The sequence below is a fragment of the Vombatus ursinus genome, unplaced genomic scaffold (genome assembly GCF_900497805.2).
Source record: "Vombatus ursinus unplaced genomic scaffold, bare-nosed wombat genome assembly UNPS02014770.1, whole genome shotgun sequence".
Classification (NCBI taxonomy): Eukaryota; Metazoa; Chordata; class Mammalia; order Diprotodontia; family Vombatidae; genus Vombatus; species Vombatus ursinus.
The window spans coordinates 34,298,073-34,322,667 of record NW_020954548.1 but is presented as its reverse complement, the minus strand read 5'-3'; the positions used below and the strand labels follow the sequence as shown (position 1 = coordinate 34,322,667).

At 38.2% G+C, this 24,595-nt stretch overlaps 3 protein-coding genes across 6 annotated transcripts in view; 1 reads left to right on the top strand and 2 right to left on the bottom strand.

The window, feature by feature from the left end:
* HAGH (hydroxyacylglutathione hydrolase) overlaps positions 1 to 17,186 on the bottom strand; it is a 34,862-nt gene extending 17,676 nt beyond the window's left edge. Inside the window, exon 1 of one of the 4 annotated variants that reach the window (XM_027863182.1) lies at positions 17,092 to 17,186. Coding sequence is in view for 1 of the 4 variants with exons in the window: in XM_027863180.1 (XP_027718981.1) it covers positions 2,906 to 2,981 (76 nt within the window). In the remaining 3 variants the exon portion in view is untranslated. Of the gene's footprint in view, positions 1 to 2,905; positions 3,017 to 3,189; positions 3,343 to 3,362; positions 3,451 to 17,091 lie in introns of those variants that run through there. The other 3 variants (XM_027863181.1, XM_027863183.1, XM_027863180.1) reach the window with 3 other exon arrangements.
* On the top strand, positions 3,545 to 4,392 carry FAHD1 (fumarylacetoacetate hydrolase domain containing 1). The gene has a single exon (XM_027863189.1). It carries the CDS (start codon positions 3,569 to 3,571, stop codon positions 4,232 to 4,234), a length of 666 nt encoding a protein of 221 aa, XP_027718990.1. The 5' UTR covers positions 3,545 to 3,568; the 3' UTR covers positions 4,235 to 4,392.
* An 840-nt stretch (positions 17,187 to 18,026) lies between the features above and the next one.
* The window catches only part of MEIOB (meiosis specific with OB-fold), a 45,762-nt gene continuing 39,193 nt past the window's right edge, over positions 18,027 to 24,595 (bottom strand). Inside the window, exons 11-14 of the mRNA XM_027863250.1 lie at positions 23,508 to 23,661; positions 21,885 to 22,074; positions 20,896 to 20,982; positions 18,027 to 18,158 (exon numbers count right to left, since the gene is read on the bottom strand). Coding sequence (XP_027719051.1) covers positions 18,027 to 18,158; positions 20,896 to 20,982; positions 21,885 to 22,074; positions 23,508 to 23,661 — 563 coding nt within the window. The remainder of the gene's footprint in view (positions 18,159 to 20,895; positions 20,983 to 21,884; positions 22,075 to 23,507; positions 23,662 to 24,595) is intronic.

The window sequence follows — 24,595 nt, the reverse complement described above, 5'->3', positions numbered from 1 at the left end:
AAAATTGGAGCTTTAATGATTAAACAACATATACCAACTCTGATTCTCCCTTTTCTTTGCCTCATACTCAGCAAAATACATATTTTAAAAATTCTGAGCTCATGTGAAATAGTACCCCACCTAAGCCTCAATATAAACCTTCATTATGCCCTGTTCAATTTTCTAACTCTGAAGTCAGTGTGTTGACAAATACTGACATGACCAAGCTAGGCTGCATGACTTAGATCTGGCAAGCGCTTTACTCCCAGGGAAGGTAGGGACACAGTAAGAACGATTAAATATGTGTTAACTGGGATTCCTTAGACTTACACCATCTTCCTTGAAAGTTCTATAGATTTTCTCCATTTATACTTTATTTACTCACACTATACAAATAACTTGTTCCCCTTGACTTCTTTTTTCTCCCCTACTCCAAACCTTTGATCCCCAGTGAATTAGTATATATGTTTCCCATTAGGACTAAGACTATGCCCTGAGGAAGGCAGGATTTTGGACAACTGGATCAGAGATCTTTTCTATTTAATCTAAAAGGAACATCTTAAGTAAAGTCAAGTCCATTTTAAAGAAAGCAATTTATTTATCTTCCTTAATCAAAAAACCGGTTTCATTTCTCTACAAAGAGAACCACTGCTCAGCATTGCTTGAGAAAGACCACAGTCAAAGGATTTTAGGCCAACAAATATATGTAATAAGGTCTGGGTCATATACACACTAAAGCCCTGACTTTGATAAGCATCCATGAGGAAGAGTAGGAAGAAATATAGTCTACAGGAAACTTTTGTAATGAGGCCGTTTTCCCTATTTCAGACCGTGGGCCACACTTATCTAGGCTGAAAAATGTAAATATCTGGAGAAAGAAGGCAATATCTGCTGCATGTCCTACTAAACACTCCTAGCTACTGCAGCCAAGTGTGAAAGTTGACAGTCAGTCAGCGCTGGCAAATGTAACAATTGGCTCCACAGCTGCAACTCTAGCCCTAGCCTTTACCTCTAATTCCTTGCAAAACATACAAAGAGAAAAGAGCAATTTCAAAATTATTAGTAAGATAGCCCAACACATCAATGGGGCTAGATTGTGACATAGCATGAATCTCTTGCACAAGAAAAAAAATATAAAAATATATTTATTGAGATTTATATATTGCAATCCACTGGGCAGAAAATCTAGGCATATAAATCATAAAAATGTAAATGGTATAAAAGAGCCCCAAAGTTTTAACTACATAAGTAGAACACCCACTGCCTTCTACAGGTATGGGATCAAAGACTTGAAGCTGGAAGGAAACCCAGAGGTGATTAAGTCTGACCCTTAATTTTAGAGGTGAGAAACTGAAGCCCAAAGATATTAAGAGATTTGGCTAGGTTCACTCGGCCAGGAAGTGTTTAAGGTAGGATTTGAAACCACAGTCTTCAGAGATGAACATTATGCAGTGTCCCAAAAGTCTTAGTGCAGCTTTAAGCTTTACTATTACACATGCAAGAGAGACCCTTACAGAAGCAGGAATAGGAAGAAAAAAATTAGATAGTCTTCTAATCCATGGAGTTCTGGGTCACAAAGAAAAAACACCAGAGAAGACCTCAGCTACTATACTAGTGCATATGGAAAGGAAGAATTCCTGAAATGGGACTTGAAACACCAGAATACTTGTTAGCCTTTTGGTAATAAACATCTCCTCATCAAATACAAGCCCTTCAGAACACTCCCATGTAGTTGACAAGCTACCTTCAGTCCTTTTTTACCATGTATTCTGGACCTCAATGGCCTTTCTATTGATCAACAATGATAAGGTAGATGTTGATTAAAAAAAAAAAAGCATGACCTCAAGACATTTCTCTGTTTCTCCTGTCATTTATCTCTCTTTCACACAGTTTTATTAATTCCAAGATATTATCATACTTCTTCAAGTAAGAGCTACTGTTGGTGTGATACTTAGAAAATCTTGTGTAAGATCAGTGGCATCTGTCATTATTACTACCTTGCAGGGGAACTAAGCTTTACTTGTAGAAAAGACTACCTCACTTTTAAGCACTCCGCTCTGAGTAGCTTGCAAAAACCCCAAACAGAAGCTAGCTTCTCTGCACTTTGATACTACTACATTACCACCTGTGGTGTCAGGGAGCTTGCACAACCCTCCAGAACCGGGCCAATTAATCCTCCACGGCTGAGAATGCTAGGGTGGCCTTTGCAATGCCAAGGCTGGGCTTCATCTGAGTGATCCAGGACCTTTGCTACCTACCACGGGACCGGAGCCCAGCCTCTTCCTCCCTCTCACCAGCACCTTATTTGGGGGGGAGTGAGCACTGGCTAGGCCACTCTATCCGTGCCCCTTGTCCCCTTCCCCCTCCCCCAGCGGCATTACTGAAAGGATCAGGAGATTACGTAACCGAATCCAAACCCCCAACGAGGCTGGGGATCTCTTCTTAGCCATCGACTCACAGGTCAATGGAGACATTTTATTTGAACCCCCTAGTTAGGCAACCGGACAGCGGAGGAGGCCTGGCACTTTCGGGATGCTGCTCGGGACTCCCCGGCCCGCCAGCCCGGGGAGCGAGCGCTTCACACTGGGTTCGCCAGCCTGGGTCGCGGTCCCTGGAATGCCTGGGCGGGCAGGCGAGCGCTCCTCCTAGCCGCATCCCGGGCCGGGAGAACGCAGACGTGACAGCCACGGGGCCTCCCCCGGCGGGGCCGGGGGCGTGCGTGGAAAGGGTCTGGAAGTGCGCTCCGCCTGCCTCCGGCGGGGGAGGAAGACAATCCCGGCCCCGCACGCACGTCCCACGGGTCAGCCGTTGCGGAACCGCGCGGAGCGCCGGCCGGCAGCACCTGTCAGGCAAGCCGGGGCCGAGGGCTAGCCCCGCAAGCTTTCCGGCTGCTCCCCTCTGGGCCGGGCTGTCTCCTTTCACCTACCCACAGAGCGCCTGGCCCAGGTGGCTCCCAGGAGGGCGAAGCTCCGGCGGCCCAGGTGCCCAAAGCACCAGACCATGTTCCGGAGGGAAGAGCAGCGGAGCGCTCTGAGAGGCCGAGCCCTGACATCGCGTTCTCGTCATCGACGCACCTCAGCCAATCCCCGCTGGCCTCCTCGCCACGCGCCCGCCGCTCCCTCCGCCCCGACCCGCGGCCGCAGCCAATCAGTGCGCGGCTGCCGGGCTCCGGCCCCCAGCTCCCCCTCCGCTCGCCCCTCCCCCCAATACCGGCCGCGGAGAAGTGTCGTTGTAGTTGTGGGGTCGCCGGGGCACCCTGGGAAGCGGCGGCGGGGGGTACAAGGAGATAGAGGCCCTCGTGGAGCTGCGTCCTCCACCCTCCGTAGCAGCACGGCCCTGCTAGGAAGGGCAGCGCCACTATGACCTTCCCGGACTCCGGTCACCTGGAGCAGGGTTCAGCGACTCCCAGCCCCCAGCCGAGGGGGGAGGAAAGTCGAGAGCAGTCTACGGTGTCTCTTTTCGATGATGGAAAGGCGAGTTCCGAGAAAGTTTGGCTTCGTTGGGTAGCCGTAGGCGTCAGGTGACTGCCCTTGGGCAGAGTCCACGTGATACGGTGACACTTGGGTAGGCTCGCTCCGGACTTCTAAACATGGCTGCAGCTCGTCAGTTACCCCGGTTTTGGGAATGGGGCAAAAACATCGTCTGCGTGGGAAGGAACTACGCGGATCACGTTAAGGAGATGAAGAGCGCCGTCCTCAGCGAGCCAGTGATCTTCCTGAAACCTTCCACTGCTTATGCCCCGGAGGGCACCCCGATACTCATGCCCCCTTACAGCCGCAACCTGCACCATGAACTGGAGCTGGCGGTGGTGATGGGGAAGCAGACCTGCGCCGTGTCCGAGGCCGAGGCCATGGGCTTCGTGGCAGGCTACGCCTTGTGCCTGGATATGACTGCCAGGGACGTGCAGGACGAGTGCAAGAAGAAGGGGCTGCCCTGGACCCTGGCCAAGAGCTTCACTTCCTCGTGCCCAGTCAGCAAGTTCGTGCCCAAGGAGAAGATCCCGGACCCGCATAAGCTTAAACTCTGGCTCAAGGTCAACGGCCAGCTGAGACAGGAGGGCGAGACGTCCAACATGATCTTCTCCATCCCCTACATAATCAGCTATGTCTCCAAGATAATAACATTGGAAGAAGGGGACATTATTTTGACTGGGACTCCGAAAGGAGTTGGGCCTGTTCAAGAAAATGATGAGATACAGGCTGGAATAGATGGGATTATCACTATGAGCTTTAAGGTGGAAAAATCAAAGCATTGAGGTTATGGCAGTTGCTCTGGTTCCCAAGCTGCCAAATCCTGATGTCCTGATTCACTTTTTAATGACAATGGTTGAGTGAGGGGTAGATAGAGGAGACTGAAGAAATAAGAGTAAATAAGAGTTGTGGATACCTATTAAATCCAAACATTAATTGCTAATCGGAATCTGTGTTTTTTGTTTTTGTTTTTGCTAGGCAATGGGGTTAAATGACTTGCCCAGGGTCACACAGCTAGTAGGTATCAGGTGTCTGAGGCCAGATTTCAACTCAGATCCTCCATCTGCTGTGCCACCTAGCTGCCCCAGGAATCTGTATTTTTCTACAAGCTAAATTACTGTTTCTAGAAGGCCTAAGATTTTTTTTTTCTGTGTAGATCATTCTGGAATTTGTGCTGTAGAAAAGCATTAAAATATAAAAGATTCTAAGAATCATCCTTTAAATCTGTGTGTTTTTAAAAGTAGCCATTGATTGATGAAGATTTTTAGAATTTTGAAGGGATCTGAAGGATCATCCAGCCAACCATTCGTGTCCCACCTTCTTATTCTTAGCTTGACTTGATTTATTGAAGTGCCCTTTGAGATCAGCATGTTTTTTGTGAGAACAGTGTCGACACTGTTGTCATAAAAATGATTGTGTCGTGTCAGCCATCCATACTTCCTTCTTGAAGTGACCTTGTGACCAACTGCATGAATTTGGGGTTGCAACAGAACTTTGATGAGTATCAACTTTTTGATATTGGCTTCCTTAGCACTATATTCTTCACTACTAACTTACTAACTTAGTGAGCCAGTTGTTATATCTGGACTTTCTCAATAGCAAAAGAGAGGGTCTGGAGAGAAGTTGAAATACTTAGAAGAGCTACTTTGGCTGTTTCCTGTTCCATTTTCTGAATGTATGTGGGGAGATGTACAGATGGCTGTGTTTTAATTGGTGGTCCCTCATACTGAGTTTTCAAGCTTCCCTAGTTTGCAAAGGAAAAAAAAATTTTTTTCATGTGCTTAAGCAGTAAAAACAACTGTAAGATCATGAATCAAAAGGCATTAATTGGCTGGATGAAGAAGACCTCATGAATCTGGTTTGTGAGTAGTTGCTAGTTAGAAATCTTTTCGTATTACTGTGGTACTTATTAATACTTCTGAAATTGGAAATTATTTTGGAGAAGAGCCATAAATGAATGTTATATTAAAAATATTTTATGTTATTCACATCAATACACCTATCATACATTTTATGTGTTTTGAGATGCAGGTAAGGTTTCTCCCCCCCAATACATTGTTATTTCATTAAATATTTATCAGTTACATGCAAAAAATTTTTTCCCTTTTTTTTTTTAATTTTGAGTTCAAAATTCTCTCCCTCCCCCTTCCCCAACTTGAGAAGGCAAGCAATTTGATATAGATCATACATGTGAAGTCATGCAAAACATTTCCATATTAGCCATGTTGCAAAAGAAAACACAGACCAAAACAAACAAAAGACAAGAAAAATAAAGAAAGTAAAAAAGGTATGCTTCAGTCTTCATTTAGACTCCATCATTTCTTTCTCTGGAGGTGGAAAGCATTTTTCACCATGAGGCCTCTGGAATTGTCTTAGATCATTGTATTGCTAAGAATAGCTAAGTCATTCACAGTTGATCATCATACAATATTGCTATTACTATGTACAATGTTCTCCTGGTTCTGCTCTCTTCACTTTGCATCAGTTTATATATGTCTTCCCAGGTTTTTCAGAAATCATCCTGCTCATCATTTCTTATAACACAATAGTATTCCATCACAGTCATATACCATAACTTTGGTCAGCCATTCCCCAATTGATGGATATCTCCTCAATTTCCAATTCTTTGCCACAACAAAAAGAGCTGCTATAAATAGTTTTGTTCATATAGGTGTTGTTCCTTTTTCTTTGATCTCTTAGTAGTCTGTATTACTGGGTCAAAGGGTATGCACAGTTTCATAGCCTTTTAGACATAATTTCAAATTGTTCTCCAGAATGATTAGATCAGTTCACAACTCCAACTACAATGTATTAGTGTCCCAGTTTTTCTGCATCTCCTTCAACATTTGTCATTTTCCTTTTCTGTCATATTAGCCACTATGGTAGGTGTGAGGTGGTACCTCAGAGTTATTCTAATGTGCATTTCTCAGTTATTTAGAACATTTTTTCATATGACTCTAGATAGCTTTGATTTCTTTTTCTGAAAACTGCCTGTTCATATCCTTTGATCATTTATTAATTCAGGATGTAGGTCAAGTTTACATCTACTTTTTAAATTAAATTTTATTCTTTTCAAAGAAACAACAATCTGCCTTATCTCCTTCCCTTTTAAGATAAAAAGAAAACCCCTGTTTCAAACATATGTAATCAAGCAAAACAAATTTCTGCATTGGCCATCACCAAAAGAAGATAGATATTTTATTTGGCACTATTGAGTCTTTTTCTGTCAGGAGGTGGATAGCATGTTTTATCATTAGTCTTCTGTAATAATGGTTTATCATCACACTGATCAGAGTTCCTAAGCCTTTCAGCGTTGTTTGTCTTTACAATATTGTTGTCATTGTATAGTTTTTTCTCCTGACTCTTTTCCCCTCATTCTGTATCAATTCATAGAAGTCTTCCCAGGTTTCTCTGAGACCATCTTTCATCATTTCTTATAGCACAATAGTATTCTGCCAGTTTTCTATACTGTAACTTGTTCACCTATTCCTCACTTGATGGGAATCACTCCCTCAGCTTCTAATTCTTTGCCACCTCAAAAAGAACTCTTAAGTATATTTTGTACATCCTTAGAGTTTGTTTTGCTTAGGTCGAATTCCTTCTTCAATGTGTCTCCCTCTTACCCTTTTCCTCCTATTTCCCTGTTCAGTGAAATGTATTTCTGTACCTAGATGTGAATATGTATATTCTTCCCTCTGACCAATTTAGATGAGAGATTCAAGTATCAGTCACTACTCCTATCCCTTCTTCCTCATCTATATAGACTTCTACTTGTACACCCTGATTATGTGAGATAATTTCCTTTACGTGAGATAATTTCTTGATGTCTGACTCTTTGTGAATCCCTGGACATTAGCATTCCAGTTCTATCCACAAGGTTTTCTTAGCATTGGTTTACCATTTCCATTTCCAGTGGATTAAGGCAAAGAGACCTAAGTGACTTGCCCAGAGTCACACAGCTAGTAAATGTCTGAGGCTGGCTTTGAACTCAGGTCTTCCTGACTCCAGGCCCAGAGCTGTATCCACTGAGCCATCTAGCTGCCTTGAGATAATTTCCTAGCCTTCCTTTACTTTTCTCCCCTAATGTGTCCCTCTTCCTTCTCTTTCCATTCTTTTAAGATCTTCAAGACATAACAACAGACCCACTCCCAGGCCTTCCCTGGAAGACTCCCTCTATGATTCTTGAAGATGACAGGGTTCAGAGGGGTCACATTCATCATCTCCCCATATTCAAATGTAAGCAGTTTATCCTTGTTTAGCCCTCATGATTGTTAGTTCATATTTATCTTTTTATCTTTCTCTTAACTTCTGTGTTTGAACTTTAAAGTTTTTCTCAGCTCTGGTCTTTTCATCAAAAATGCTTGGAAGTTCTCTGTTTCATTCAAGATCCATTTTTTTTCTCCTGCATAATTATCCTCACGGGGCTTTTTGGTTATTGTTATTCTTGGCTGTAAGCCTTGATTAATTGTGGAAGAATGATTAATTGGGGTATGGTGTCTGCCTGCACAAAGGAAACGGGCACAGTTCATAAAACCAGAAGCATTTATTGGGTAAGTACAGTACATGCAAACATGGGGCACAGTAGAACCTAATCTGACTGCTCCACAGATTGGGGGTTTATATGCTTGTACAACAAAGAAAGTCAGGAGAATAGGAAGAATACAGAATATCTGGAACCAGGATGTTTGTCCATTTGGGGCCAGTACAAACTAGTTTCAGCTAGCCCTGTGGTTGCTGGTACAGGAGAGGTGTTCCAGATGCACTCAGTGGACACTGCAAAGGATCACTATGTCAAACTTGAGCAACACTCATTCTGCCTCTTAGCTGATCTTGAGTTCCAGGTTATTTCAGCCTCTTCTCTATAATAAGGAAACTCAAGTAAATCAAGGTAATTAATAAACTCATTATTCATTCCACTTCCACAACTTGTATCCTTTGCCTTCTGAAATATATTCCAAGGTCTCTTCTTCTTCATAGCAGTGGCTGCTAAATCATGTGTTATCTTGACTTACTCCTCAGTAATTGAATTCTTTCTTTCTGGCTGCTTGTAGTATTTTTCTTTTGTCCTGAAAGCTATGAATTTGACCTATATTATTCCTAGAAGATTTCATTTTGGGATTTCTTTCAGGAAGTGACCAGTGAATTCTTTATATTTCTATGTTCACCTCTTATTCTAAGAGATCTAGGCAGTTTTAAGATTTCTTGAAATATGATTTCTTGAAATTTTTTTTTTTTTTGCTCATGGCTTTCAGGATTCTTGATTTTTTTTTTCTTCTTGATCCTTTTCCTGGGTCAGTTGTTTTTGCTGTGAGATATCGTTCATTTTCTTCTATTTTTTTAATCTTTTGATTTTGTTTTAATATTTCTTGTTGTCTTTTGGAATCATTGATTTCAATTTGGTCCATTCTAATCTTCAGGCAGTTTGTTGCTTGTGCAAGGTTTTTTATCTCTTGTGCTAAACTACTAATTATCTTTCCAATTCTTTCTTCCTTATCTCTCATCTCTTTTCCAATTTCTTCCTCTAGCACTTTTATTTATTTAATAAAATTAACTTAAAAAAAAACAACCTCTTGCTTCATTTCTTCCAGGAATCCTAGCTGAATTTGTCCCCAGGCTGTGTTTTTATTTGAGGATTTGCTTGTAGATATTTTGAAGTAATTCTCTTCTTTTGGGTTTGTGTCTTGAGCATCCCTATAATTATATTAAATTTTTATGATAGAATCCTTTTTTGTTTGTTGTTTGCTCATTATTTCAGCATGCTTTTTGACTTCAGGCTTGATGTTAGGACCAGGCTCTGTGCATTTCTGGGGGGAAGATCTGGGCTGGCTCTGCTGTTTCTTTTCTTGGGATATTGAGTGTTATGTTGTTCTAGGCTCTCAAAAACAGTTCATCCAGGGGATTTGCAAGTTTTCAGTGCTTCCAAAGTAGTCTGACCATGGCAAAGTCTGATCACTGCCCTTCTGGTTTGAGCTCAGTAATTTTCTGACCTGGGATGGGTCTGAGCAACGGCTGCTGCTGGACTCATACTATCAGCCTTCCCTGGCTATTTCTCTGCAGACTTCAGAAACTGGAACTGAGTCCAACTCTGCTCCTAGAGTCCAGGCCACCATTGCTGGTTGATTCTGGATTTGCTTGGTGCACAGGATAGGGGCTGCTTTTTACCTTGGCAAGGTGTAGATCCTGTCCTTATTCCTCCCTGGATCTGTGACTTAGTAACGAGCAGCAGAGCTGCCAGATAGCACCTGTTTCCACTCCTTGTAGGAGTTTGGAATGAGTTTGGGATCTCATCTTGCCCTGCTGCACAGCCTCTTCCTGTGCTGAAGTGTCCTGACCTTGGTGCTCCTGTCCACACCCTGTCCCCAACGTCTGTAAACCCCTCTGCTTGTCACCTTATGCTGTGCTGGACTAGAAAAAATGATTTTTTCTTTCCCCCTTGTATTTCCCCATCAGTATTTGATCATGGACCCTGTACCATTACTGATTGTCATGGGAGCTCTGACCTGCTCCATTTCTGTCTTGAGGTGGTTGCCTCTCCTTAGGCAGCCTGGTAGCCTTTCTGCTCCTGGTGGTTTACCATATTAGTGCCAGACAGTGCAGACACCAGATCACTTTAGCATGCTGCGTCTCAGCATTCCTGAGCTCAAACAATCCACCAATCTCAATCTCCCTAAAGTTGATATTCTTAAATAATGTCTTGCCATGTAACTACACTACTCAAGGAATTTTAATGCCTCTCTGTTGCCTCTGGAATAAAACGCAAACCACTTGACATTTATAACCTTTTACAATCTGGCTGCAGCCTACCTTTCTAGACTAATCTCATATTATTCCCTTTTCATGCATTCTACATTTGAGCAAAATTGACTTACTTGCTGTTCCCTGTAGACAACTTTGATTTTCTGTCTCATCCTTTTGTACAAGCTAGTTCCATGTCTGGAAGTCTACCTCATGGAACCCTTTAGCTTCCATCAAGACTTAATTGTCATGCCTCCTCCTGCACAAAGCTTTTCCTGATCCTTTCCCCCAGATATTAATGACGTTCTTTCATGCAAATTACTTTGCAAGAAATACAATACCCATTATGCATATGAAGTCATACAAAATATATTTCTGCATTAGCCAGAACAAAAAAAGTTTTTAAAAGAATAAATGCAAACTAAAAACTGTCACCTAGAAAAAAGTGTTCAAAATCATTAATGACTAGAGAAATGCAAAATATGAAGATGGCTTCCTTGAAATCAACATGCTAGCTCTTTTTGTGGTGGCAAAGAATTAGAAATTAAGGGGATATTCATCAATTGGGGAATGACTGAACAAGTGGCATATGGTGGTAATGGAATACTATTGTGCTATAAGAAATGACAAGCAGGATGATTTTAGAAAAACCTGGAAAGATTTAAACTAACTGATGCAAAGTGAAGTGAATAGAACCAGGAGAACATTGTACACAGTAACAGCAATATTTTATGATGATCAACTGTGAATGACTTAACTATTCTCAGCAATACAGTGATGTAAGACAATTCCAAAGGACCTATGATGACAAGTGTTATCCACTTCCACAGAAAGAACTGTGATGGATTCTGAATGCAGATTGAAGCATATTATTTTTCACTTTTTTTTATGGGTTTGTTTGTGGTCTGTGTTTTCTTTCACATCATGACTAATATGGAAATATGTTTTGCATGATTGCACATGTATAACCTATATCAAATTGCTTACTATGTCTGGGAAGGGGAAGGGGAAGGAGAGAAGGAGAGAATTTGGAACTCAAAATTAAAAAAATGAACATGAAATGTTTTTATATGTAATTGGGAAAAATTATATATGTATGTGTATATATATGTATATGTGTGTATATATATATATACATATATATACACACACATATATATAAATCACCATGCTATGCAAAATTATGTAGTAAAAACCACAAGGCTTATGGGGAACATGAGGTTGGATCCTGAAAATTTCACTAATGACATAAAACAAGATAGGAACCTAATGAAAATAGTAGCACAGTTTTATGTATGCTGGCAAAGTCCAATCACTACAGGCAAAAAGGTGGCTTCAGTAGACCACAACTCCCGGGTTGGGGGCTCATAAGCCATAGCAGAAGTGGAGGAGAGGGGCAGCTAGGGAGCACAGTGGACCTTGGAGTCAGGAGGACCTGAGTTCAAATGTGACCTCAGACACTTGATACTTGTTAGCTGTGTGACCCCGGGGAAAAAAAAAAAAGTGGAGGAGAAAGGAGGGGCAGACCAGCCCTCCTTAGCCCACAGCTCCTCCTGCACCAGAAGATAAACAATAAATATTAACCTTTACCTTGAAAAAGACCTGGAGTGATTGCTTGCCTTCTTGGGGAAGGCGGAAGGGAAGGAAGGATGGAGAAAAAAGTTTGGAACTCAAAATTTTGTAACAGTGAATGTTGAAAACTTTCTTTACATGTAATTGGAAAAAAATAAAATACTATTTTAAAAACAAACAAACAAACAAAAAGGAAAAAGATAAAGACCTGAAGTTTGCTTGTGGAAAAGGGTACTGAAAAGGTTACAGCTTGTGAATTGTTACGAACACAGTTTTCTGTGTTTTTTCAATGTTTCTCAAGGGCAAAATCATGAATAAACAAATAAAATTCATGTTATGCTCAAATCATTCCCTAATATATCAATCATATTAGAACAATTTCAAATTGTCAAAATAAGGGTTATATATTTTGCATTTCCTTATCTGTATATATTTTGTTTTACCTTAAGAGAACATAAGCTCTTTGAGGGCAGAGATTGTTTCAGTTCAGTCAGTTGGTAAGCATTTAATTAGTGTCTACTACATGCAGGTACTGTACTAAGCACTGGGGAAACAAAGAAAGGCAAAAGACAGTTCCTTCTCTCCAGGAGCTCATTTTTGTTTGTTTGTTTGCTTGTTTTTACCCCCAGTTTCTTGTATCGTGCCTGGCATATAACAGGAGCTTAATAAATGTTTGATGAATTGAAATTAAACATAATCTTGTGATATCACTATTGTGACTTTTCATCAGGAATGCTTTCAGAGTATTAAAGCATTGAATTATGAACAGAATTCAATGTTTATTATAAATTGCCTGCTGTGCACAGACACTGTGGTAGGCATTGGAGGAAATACATACAAAGTTTAAATAAGACTAGTTCTTGCCCTCATGTAAATACTGTCAAATAGAGGAAGAAGTCACAAACATAGATAACTTTTATACATAACATTATATGTGTGTCACAAAAGTGCAAAACAATGAGGTCCAGAGATGAAGGTAATTTCTAACGGGGGTATCTAAGGACCCTTAGTGAAAGAAATAGCATTTGAGTTGGGCTTTAAAGGATGGATAGGAATTCTAACCCACAAGGAGGCAAAAGAACATTTCAGGCATAAGAAACAGGGCCAAAGCATGGGCAGAAAAGTGCAGGATCAATCATATATAATATACATATTTATGTAATTTTTTCAGACATGACCATTGTTATGATTTGTCTTGTTTAACTATGCTTATTTGTTACAAGGGATTGTTCTGTTCAGGATGCAGGTAAGGAATTTTTGGGAAGTGACAATGATGAAAAAATAGAAAATATCAATAAAACATTGGAAAATAAAAAAGTGTAGGACAGCAACTATATGGAGAGTAGGAATGAGGAAGAGACATAGAAAAATACACTTTGACTGAAGTGCAAAGTGTGGGGAGGGAAATAATATGAGATAAGACTAGAAAAGAAGACTGGTGACAGATTGTGGAGGATGTGGAGAACCTTTGACTGACAAAGAAATCTGACCTTACATGGTAAGTGTGAGGCATGTGTCACCCACTAAATATTTCTGACCTGAGATATAGTAATTATCTGACTATATCTACACATTAAAAAAAAACAAAACAAGACTGTTCTAGTAGCAATACAAAAAATGGATTGAAGGAGAGCAAGAATGGGGAGGAAAAGACCTGTTAAGAAGCAATTATAATCATAGTCCAGGAAGATGGTAGTAAAGGCTTTGGTACTACAGTAGTGGTAGAAAAGGGAGCAGATTCTAACACTAAAATGGAAAAAAATCAGGTAATTGATTTGCTATCAGAGAAAAGGGACTAGGAAGAAATAACCTGAAGGTTTTGAGACTAGGTGATTAAATTTCAGATTAAGTTCAGTAAGTAAATTGGATAAAGCCAGGATTAAAATGGGATATTTTAAGATATCATTTCCATCATTGTTAATCATTTCCAATGTTGTCAATCATTTATCAAGGCTAGATAAAAGTATATTAAAATATTTATTAAACTTAATATGGCTATAAGGCATCAAACTGTAATACTTAGTAAAACAATTTAAGGAAGACTATCTTACTAGATATTTGGGCAATGGAAAAGTACTACTAGAAGGTTAAGTTCAAAGTTAACCTGTTTTATCTCAAGAAGTATAAAAAGAAGTAGAACAATATATGATATGAGACTGGTACAGCAATATAGAAATTCTAGTAGAAATAAAGACAGGAAGAATAGTAGCCCTAAAGATGAGGGAAATTTATTTTTCTTTTAGGTAGTAAAAGATGAGGTTGATAAGACTAGTACTTTCAGTTCTGGGAATAAATTTATATCTGAATTTTAGGTATCCATCCATTTGCAATCTTCAATTTATTAACAAAACAGTAGTATTGTAAAAGACAGCTACCATGTACCTGTAAATTCATTTTGAAATCATGTCTAGACTTTGCAATACTAATTCCTCTCAGTCCTATGGAGGAGCCATATGTCATAGTTCACATAGAAAGATGCTTGTCCCTTCAATGAAAGGGTTATAAAGTTTTCAATCTTAAGTGCAAATCCCTAGCATAGTGCAGAGGAAAGAGTGCTGGATATGTAGTAAGACAACCTGGCTTTGAATTTTGGTACCTGTTAAATTATGACCATTCATAATGTAGCTAAGGGCTCTCTGAATTCCTACATTTGGCAGAAAAAGCTTTTCCAAATGAATGATTATGTGGTAACTCAAATGTATAAACCAGGGAAAAGGCAAAGGAGGAGATCCACATGTAAGACTTGTCCAAAAGAGATTTATTAAAAGATATTCTGTACAGCCACCTAAGGTTTGAGGCAGACAGGAGATAAGAATAAAATACTACAGTCCTGCAAATCTGTGTCAAGATTCAGGTGATGGTATATAGCAGGTGCAAAAATGGAGTCTCAGCAGGTTGTTTTTTGTTTGTTTGTTTTCATAGAAAAAGTTCCATCTCTGCCATGTATTAGAGATGCTTCATGGGTTCCAGGATAGTGAATGATGAGGAGGAGCAAGGTGCTATTTCTTACCTCTGCTTCTAGATCTATACTTTGGGATCTTTGATTGAAGTAATTGGTTGAAAGGGATGAGAATTTGGGATTGAAATGTTTCCTATTTATTCAAGTTTGGTTAATGTGAAGTCACTCCCTAATTGATAAATGAACAGTCAGTTTTCAGATGAAAACTATCTATATCAGCTATCTATAACCATATGAAAAAATGCTTTAAATCACTATTGATTGGAGAAATTCAAATTAAAACGTGAAGTACTACCTCCCACCTATTATATGGCTAATAGGACAGAAAAGGAAAATGACAAATTTTGGAGGGGATGTGGGAAAATTAAGACATTAATGCATTGTTGATGGAATTGTGAACTGATTGAACCATTCTGTAAAGCAATTTGGAACTATAATGAAAAGGCTACAAAACATGCATACCTTTTGACCTAGCAATACCACTACTAGGTCTGTATCCCAAAAAAGATTTAAAAAAAAAAAGAAAAGGACTTGTATGTACAAAAATATTTATAGCAGCTCTTTTCTTGTGGCAAAAAAAATTGTAAAATTGAGGGAATGCCCATCAATTGGCAAGTGACTGCACAAATTGTGGTATATGATTATGATGGAACACTATTGTGATATAAGAAATGATGAGCAGGATGCTCTCAGAAAAACCTGGAAAGACTTATAAAAACTGATGCAAAGTGAAATGAATAGAACCAGGAGAACATTGTAAACAGTAACAGCAGTATTGTATGATGATCAACTATGGATGACTTATCTATTCTCAGCAATACGATGATCCAAGACAACTCTAGAGGACTTATGATGAAAAATGCTATTCATCCCCAAAGAAAGAATTGATGGTATCTGAATACAGAGCTAAGCATGCTTTTTTTAAACTCTATTTTTCTTGAGGTTTTTTTTTTGTCTATGTTTTCTTTTATAATATGACTAATATGGAAATATGTTTTGCATGACTACACATATATAGCCTGTATCAAATTGCTTGCTATCTCAATAAGGGCAATGGGGAGGGAGGAAAGGAGAGAATTTGGAACTCAAAATTTAAAAAATGAATGTTAAAAATTGTTTTTACATGTAATTGGGGAAAAATAAAATACTAAAAAAAAAATTTTTAGAAAACCAAGGGGGATGTGGAAGATTTTATCTAAACTGGAGAGGGAAGAATCCCATGGAGCATGAGTGAAGCTGAGCTCCCCTAGCCACTTCTGGTGATAGCACATAGCTCTGTGCTGAAGGATTTCTGCTTTGGGATGGCAAAGTCATCATTTTATTAGTCCCTATTATATAGGATCTCAGTTGTTTTGGGGTTACTTGGGCCTAGGTGGGTCTTTCCAAGGAATTCTACTTCTTAAATTGCCTGTCATGTGTCAAAATAATGTCACTGGATTTCTCAAGTGAAGATCAAAGAAGGTACTTTCAGCTTTTTCCCAAAAGGATAGGAATTATCAGATTCTATAGGGGAGGGAGAATACATTTCCAACAACCACAATCTTTTACTTATTAATATGGCTATGGATAAATATAGGTGTACATGGGTATATTTTCTCAACGATAATAAATTCATTTATATTCACCAAAGTGAGAAAAGCTGAGACTTGCAGTTTCCAAATTCTAAGAAGCAAACTTTAAATACAGTAAGAAGGATTATAGAAACCACAAAGCATACACTATGAAATGAACTGCCACAGACACAGTGTAAGAGGACCCACAATTCTGGTGTAACCTTGGGTAAGTTAGTCACTCCAGGCCTCAGTTTCCTCTTCTGTGAAATGAGGGGATTGGACTAGGTGACTTCTAAGGTCCTTCTAGCTCTAAATCTATGGTTTTATGCATTCCTTGGGACTAAGGCCACTTTAGCAAAAGGGAAGCAGTTCTTTAGTATATTGGTAGAACAGTTCATGTACTTCCATGAGGATGTAAGCTTATTTTAGCAACAATAATAACTCATACTTTATATAGAACTTTAAGATTTATAAACCATTTCCTTATAACAATCCTTTGGGGTAGTCATTACAGGTATTACTATATTAATTTTAAAGCTGAATAAACTGCCATTCTTTAGGAACTTGACTATGGTTACACAGGTAAGTAAATGGCCAAGCTAGAACTTGAATCCACATCTTTTGACTCCAAATCCAGTGTTCTCTCCATTGTGCCATGCTGAAAAGATAATTTTCTAACATAGCTTATTATTACTTGAATTTGGATTGAATCATATGACACAAAATATGACATACTGCAAAAATATGATAAAGCAGGTCTCATTGATAAATTGAGTACCAGTTCTATCTGCCAACACTAGGATTATAAAAGATTTTCACTTACTTTATACATTCAGTCTTGATGATGAAGTGATAACTTTTGAATTACTGGCCCCCAAATGTCGACATAATTCTTACAGACTGTGGGACATGTTGATTATAGTAGTTGATCTTCCAAATTTGAATTCTATACAGTGGAACACGAGTTATATGTTGCTGTCCATAACCAATCAACTTCTTTAGTGTAGGTATGAGAAAAACTGAGTTAAGAGAGGCTCATAATTTAATATCCTTGGGAATTTCTAAAACCTTTAAAGTTCCTGGGACTACAGTACTACTCTAAACTAGTAAAACCTTTGAAGCCAATCTCCTCCCAAGTGACTCAGACTCTTCAATGTAAATCTGCAAGTCATCAAGCCTTTAGCAAAATGTGGATAATGCTGTTTTGCCATCATAGAAGGTAGATTTTCCCCCAGGAAGGTACTGACAAACCAGTTGCACCACACTGTCCATGGACTACTTCAACTTTCACTCTGACAGTGATGACAATTCTCTTTCCATGTCACAGATATTATTTTTCTAAAATAAGCCACATTCATTCTGCAGTGAAATAAGATTTTAAGCTTTAAAGTTTTTCTTCTGGAAAGATAAAGTTGGGGGGAGGATATGGGAAGCACAAAGTGGCTAGGAAAAAGAACTCACACATTCTGGTAGGAAAGATCTATAAGGTTTATTAGTCTTGATGAACATGTTCCAATGTCCTTTGGAAGAAATATGGTACCTAAACCACTAAATAGAATTTTAGAGAATGTGAGCTCAGTAGCCATTTCCCCACAACTCTCTGTCCAACTCTATAAAGACTGACCTTAAATAAAGAGAGGAAGGAAACATTATAAGAATTTACCACAACAATAAGATACAATATTTGGTCAAAGTACAATTTAAATATTTTTTGCTTTTTAAAAAAAACATATTCCTTTTTCAAAGTAGTTGAAACTTCTAATAGCTTTTCAGATTTTCAAATTTATTACTCTTTCCAGACAACATCCTACTGGCTTCAATAGGATCAGCAAGCTTACATGAAAGCACATCAGTTCTCAGTCCACCTCTTGCCTTGGGTGATAACACAAACTGTATGGGAGAAAAGAAAAAAAAAACTTTATTCCCTTGTATTTGAAAAACTGGATGTTAAATTTTGTAAGCATTAACATACATTTTCACCACAATGCAAGCATAGATCCAATAGACATTAGGATCCCACTATTAAATCTAAAACAACAGAATTATACATAGCCACTGATAAACTAAACACCTATAATTATAATGAATGATTTTGACCCCGGAAAAGAGATGAGGAAATGTACCTCTCCCCTTAAATTGAAGATTTAGGGAACTTTATATGGAATGTTGTGTATATTGTCATTTGGAGTTGAGGTGCAGATTCTGTTTAATTATTTCTTTCCTTTCCTTACAAGAGTAATCTCAATGAGTGGGAGGTGGGGGTCAGGGTCAGGGAAAAGTGAAAAAAACTGGTATAAAAACAATAAAATATGAATTAGATCAATACTTAGTTTCATACAAAAGACACACCTGTTACTAGCATGTGTTTTGAAACTATTTATATTTACATCCCTTTTAAAGTACCTCAGAGAGAAACCATTCAAATCAAGCACTGTGCTAGATTCTGGGTATACAAACACGAAATTAAAAATCGTCCTTTCCAAAAAGGAGTTTACATTCCAGTGGCGAGATACAACATTTACATAGAAAAGTAAATACAATGAATTTAGGTGGAAAAGACGTCCAAGAACTAGGGAGATCAGGAAAGCTTTACTGAAGGGTGTGGAGTCCGAGAAGAAGCTTGGAGGAAGCTAAGGATTCTAAGAGGTGGAAGTGAGAAGGGACTGCCTTCCAGGTTTAGGAGACCTGCCCAAGTAAGGACTCAGAGGTAAGATATAGAATGAAAAATGCAGGAAACAGTAAGTAGACCAGTTTGGTGAGAGAAGAGGAGTAATATGAAATAATTCTAGAAAGACAGACTGGAGCCATGCTATGAAAGGCTTTAAATGCCAAGCTGAGGAGTTTGTACTTTGTCCTAGAGGCAATAGGAAGTTGCTGAAGCTTTTCAAGCAGGGAAATGACGTGTTCAGACCTGTGCTTTAGCAAGATTATTTTGGCAGCTTTGTGGAGGATGGATTGTAAAGGAGAGAAACAGGAAGCAGGGAGACAAATTGGGAGGCTATTGCTATGGTCCATTTAAGAGGTGATGAAGGCCTGAACTAGACTGCTGGTTGCATGAGTAGAGAAATGAGGATGGATGCAAAAGACATTGTAGAGAGAATTGATAAGACTTGGCAACTGATTGGATATGGTAACGAGAAAAAGTGAAGAGCTGAAGATGACTCTAGAATTGTGAAACTGAGGATGGTGGTTCTCTCAACAGAAACTGGGAAATTTGGAGGAGGGGAGGGTTTAGGCAAGAAAATAATGTTACATTTTAAACATGGTGAGTTTGAGATGCTTTTGAGAGAGCCAGGTGGAAATGTTAACTAGGCAGTTGATGATGTGGTATAGAAGCTCAAGAGAAAGATTAGTACACAATCGAGGGTTGTTTAAGGACAGGAAATACCCAAAAAAGGGCAGCAGGGAAGTAGCTGGGAAAGATTGAAGATGTGTGCCTGTGTGTGTGTGTGTGTGTGTGTATAAGAGACAGAGAGACAGACAGACAGAGAAACAGGGAGAGAGAATATCTATCAAGGAGACAAGTTCCTACAGTCAGTCAATAAACATTTATTAAGCACCTACTATTTGCCAAGCTGAAATGCTCTATTCAAAATTGTTTTTGGGGGAGAGTGCTTTGGGAATTGTCTTACTTTTGAAATAGGAACTATTTAGTTGAATTCAACATTTATTAACCTCTATATGAAGAACTCTATTAGAAATACAAAAACAAAAATGCCTCAAGGAACTTATATCAGTATTCTTTTTTTAAAGTGTATGATAGCAAGAGAAAATATACTGATTGTTGTTTTAAGATGGGCTTATCTTGCATTTATCAGTTCTTTCTCTATTTGTGTATAACACATATTTGAAACAGCATGGGTTTTCTCCTCTGCAATTTCTGGGATCTTCTGGAAATCAGACTACAACAGAAAATGCAAGGCTGGGAATTGAATTGCCTAGTACTTTTAATATAAAGGCAGCTGCTTAAGATCATTTAATGTCATGCTACTGTGGGACATTTAAAACAAAAGTGACCCTCTATACCTTATGGGAAACACACTATAAACACATCGGAGAAAGATGCAGTTTATAATGTGAACTTACTAGATGGTTACTTGGTTGGTTTGATAGGGAACCCCTGGGCTCAAGGGTAACATGAGACGACTAAGAATTCATTAACAATACACCAATGACTCAAGGGAGGAGCTAGGACCTAGCAATGTTCCCTAGGGCAGCTGGCTGTGGTGTCTGATGACAGATTCCCTAAATGACAGCTAGGTGCTAAAAAAAATGTTTTTATAAGAGATAGAGGTGAAGGATTTTAGCTTGGCTGATTCCAACATGCATCTGTTAATTATACTAAGGGTTAAGATACTTGGCAACATAGTTTTGTTGTTGCTGTTGTTGTTGATCTATTTATTTTCTTTAGTTTAGTGGAAAATATTTATCCTTCCATTTGTCTTCCAGCACATGCATAGTTCTGTACACCTGGGCATCAGGCATCATTAAAATAATCAATTCCCTGATTTATTGTATCCACATATAACAATTATACAAAGTCAGTTCCTTCAAGAGGGATGCACTTGTGTCTTACTAGAACTTGTTTGGATTTATAACATAAAATATTGCCACAAAATTCACCAACTTTTAAATAAATTTTGCTTCTTTCCAAGAGAAATTGCCACTTTATTGTTGTTTTCTGTTCTTCTGTTAGCGCAAGAAATTCATGTACCTAATTTAAAAAAAAAGATCAAACATATAATAGAAGCTATAACATGAGGATAATATGAAACTTAAGATTATTAACTGAAAATGGAATTTTATTTGCACTGATCTTTGGCCAGTTCTTCTGATTAAGAGTGGTAAGTAAAGGGAGGTAAAGAAGGTAATGAACCTGAACAGGGAGTGACTCACTGGCAGCCAATCAGGATGCTCAATATGAAAATGCTCCCCCTTAATACGGAAGAAACAACATTTGAAACAAAAATGTGTTTAAAAATATCATGGGAAATTTTTACATTAAGAAATTAATACTCATGCCCAAGTGCACTAGTTAATTATATCCAAATATTTGCTAGTTATGTTATATAAGGTTCCACATAGGAAACTCATAGTTATCTTTTTCTTTTCTTTTCTTTTTGGTTAGGCAATGGGGTTAAGTGACTTGCTTACACAAAGCTAGTGAGTGTTATGTGTCTGAGGCCGGATTTGAACTCAGGTCCTCCTGAATCCAGGGCCAGTGGTCTATCCACTGCACCATCTAGCTACCCCTATAGTTATCTTTTTCAAGAAACTTAATATCAGTACTTCACACTACCTTGTGATTAGTGGAATTCACCCATGCTCATAATTTACCTACTTTGAGAATTATGTTTAAGCATAATTTTCTTTGACCAAAGACCTCGGTCACTGTGTTCAGTGTGATTCTAATATATGTTTGTTGGTGGCCCAGTGTGACTTTAAAAAGAGTTTGTTTTAAATAGGCCATCCTATGCATGAATGTATTTGTCTTATGTGTTAAAATAACCGGATTGATACCTTTAGCCCCGTTGGAAGAACATAGAGAACAATTGTTCTTAAAATTAAGGACTATGGGTCAGTGTGGGAATATTTATAAACTCTTTTTATATTTACCGTGAAGCCTAGAGTTTCCTCAGCAACAGTTCCTGTAAGGTTACAGGAATGAAGAGTGCCGGTGTGATCAGTGAGATCAATCAGCAAATCAAAGCTGAGAAACACAGATTTATGTCCCGAAAAATCTTTGTTGCAGAATGAAGATGTACAAGTGCTAGATGCTTCACTTACAAAATAACCACAGCCTGAACTGTAAGAGATAGAAAAATGGAAATAATGAAATGTGCATTACAATGCTGCAAACCCCTGATGATCAAAGCTGACTAGAATGTTTGATTGTTGACAATGTTTTTAACTTGCTCTGAATATTTTTCCAATATGGTCTTTTAGGGAAAAAAACACAGAGTAGAAGTGAGAAGAAGAGGAATAAAGAAAGAAAAGAGGAGGCCAAATAAAGATGGGATCCGCTATCTCCAGCTTTTAGGAGCCTACTAAACATTTATAAACTATAAATTATCATATAAATTTGAGTTCTTCTTTATATTAACTAAGATGTGGACAAATTCTTTCCTTCTACCACTCCAATTTAAGAGATGTTAAGGGAAGTTTTATTAGACAAGCCAATCTATGGCTAGACTTTGGTAGAATAAGGATAAGAAATCAATAATATTGGTTCTTTTGTATTTGTTTTCAGGAGAGACAGAGGAGCCCTAGGAGCCCCTAGAAGCTAAGGGAGAGAGTCTAGGACAACTAAAGGCAACATTCCTTTCCATTAAGGATTTTTTTTTCCTACTTGAGACCAAAAAAAAAAAAGTTTAAAGACAAATAAAAGCAGCTTTAGTGAATTTTTCCATTCCTCATGTTCCCACCCTTAAGTGGCATAGGCATGAGAGCAAAAGAAAAATTAATGCGAAGTAGTGGGGCATAGTAAGAACTGTCCTCAGAAATCAGAAAGACCTGACCCCATCTCTGACACAAACTGGATGGATGACCATAGGTAAGTCATTTTATCTCTCAATGGCCCAGACAAATCTAACACTATAAGCTGCTGATTTGCATAGGTGAAGAGCATTTCCATACCAGGAAATTTCCTTCCCCAATGAAATCAGAGGTCCAAAATAAATCATAACCATAACCACAGGAAAGTGCTTTGTAAACTATAAATCATGATGCACATTAGCTATCATTATTATTATTACATTTCTATAGGATTTTACAATTTTTAAAGTGTTTTGGCATTCATAATTTCATGTGACCTTTACTACAATCCTGTGAGATAGAAGGGGCAGTTAATAACAAATAAGAAGAAATGGATGAGAAAACAACCCAAGAGAGACAAATGACTTGCCCAACATCATAGCTTAAGTAGAAGAGGTGAGACTTTTCCCCCATGGATACTAAATATAATGCCAGACTTGGAGTTAGGAAAGATTTGAGTTCAAATTTTGTTGCTGTCATTCCCTGTGTGACCTAACAAAAGTAATCTAATCTCTCTGCACTTCATCTTGTTGATTAATAGTTGGCATTCACAAGTGAAGGTTAAGGACAGGAAATACCCAAAAAAGGGCAGTAGGGAAACAGCTGGAAAGATTGAAGATAAAAGCATGTACCTATGTGCATGTGTGTATGAGAGAGAGAGAATAAGAATATCTATCAAGGGGACAAAATAACCTGGCTACTTACCATCTGTTTCGTGCTATTTTCACAGCTTCATTATCAATGTTCAATGTAGAAATGTGAGCGTAAAGGATGCCGTAGAAGGGGTAAGTTTTTCCCTTATTCTTCAAGGCTATTGCCTTTAATTGTTCTACTGTATACACATCAACTATTGTCTGTACTAAAAGTTAAAAGATATGTGTCACTTCATCATTTCTAACCACAACATTAAAAATAAAATAAAATTTAACATATGTAAAATAAAAAAGCAAACTAATATTAACATTTATTAATTGTATTGAAATTTATTATATTTTTAATTCAAAATATTTCACTATATTTTTGCATACGCTGCTCAATAAGAATGCAATAAGGTATGTTCATATGGATGATCCAAGTACTATTTTATAAATTACTGCTCCCTAAAACATTCACAATTTTGTTGTTACTTTCAGCATATGAGATTTTTATGTATCACTTAACATAAACTATATGCTAGTATGACAAATGATCACTTATTTAATGTATTTGAATATTGATTTGAGTGTGCAATTCTAAGACCAACTACATGATTGCTTTCAAGCACATTGTAATATTACTTTAAAAAATGTCTCTTAAAGTCCATTTTTTCCCACTTGTCTTCCTCTTTATTGCTAAGAAGAAATTAGAAATGGTACTGGAGAGAAACAAAAGTTTTTATAAGAATAGATACTAATGCTATGAATGTAATTAGTTTGTCAACTGTGGGAAAAAATATTATTGAGGAAAGCTTGACAGAAGAATAGGAAATGGGATCTTGGGTTTAGGAAAGAAAATTATAGGATAAGAAGTTAGAACAACAGGGATAGTGATAGAGATGGGCAAAAACAGCCTGGTATAAAACAGTCATGTAATAGTATACATGAGAGATAGAACCAGACTGAAGCAAAAATTGACAAAGAAAGAGAAAAAGAGGAAAATTTAATGTGGAAAAATACACCAGTCAAGCTTTCTTTTTGTAACTTTTGGAATAATTTTGGTAGTGTAAAAAAGTGTTTCCATGCAATAGGACTTTGGGTTGGATTTTGGCTGTCCTTACAGAATCAAGTATAGAAACAAAAGTCAACAGAAAGTCC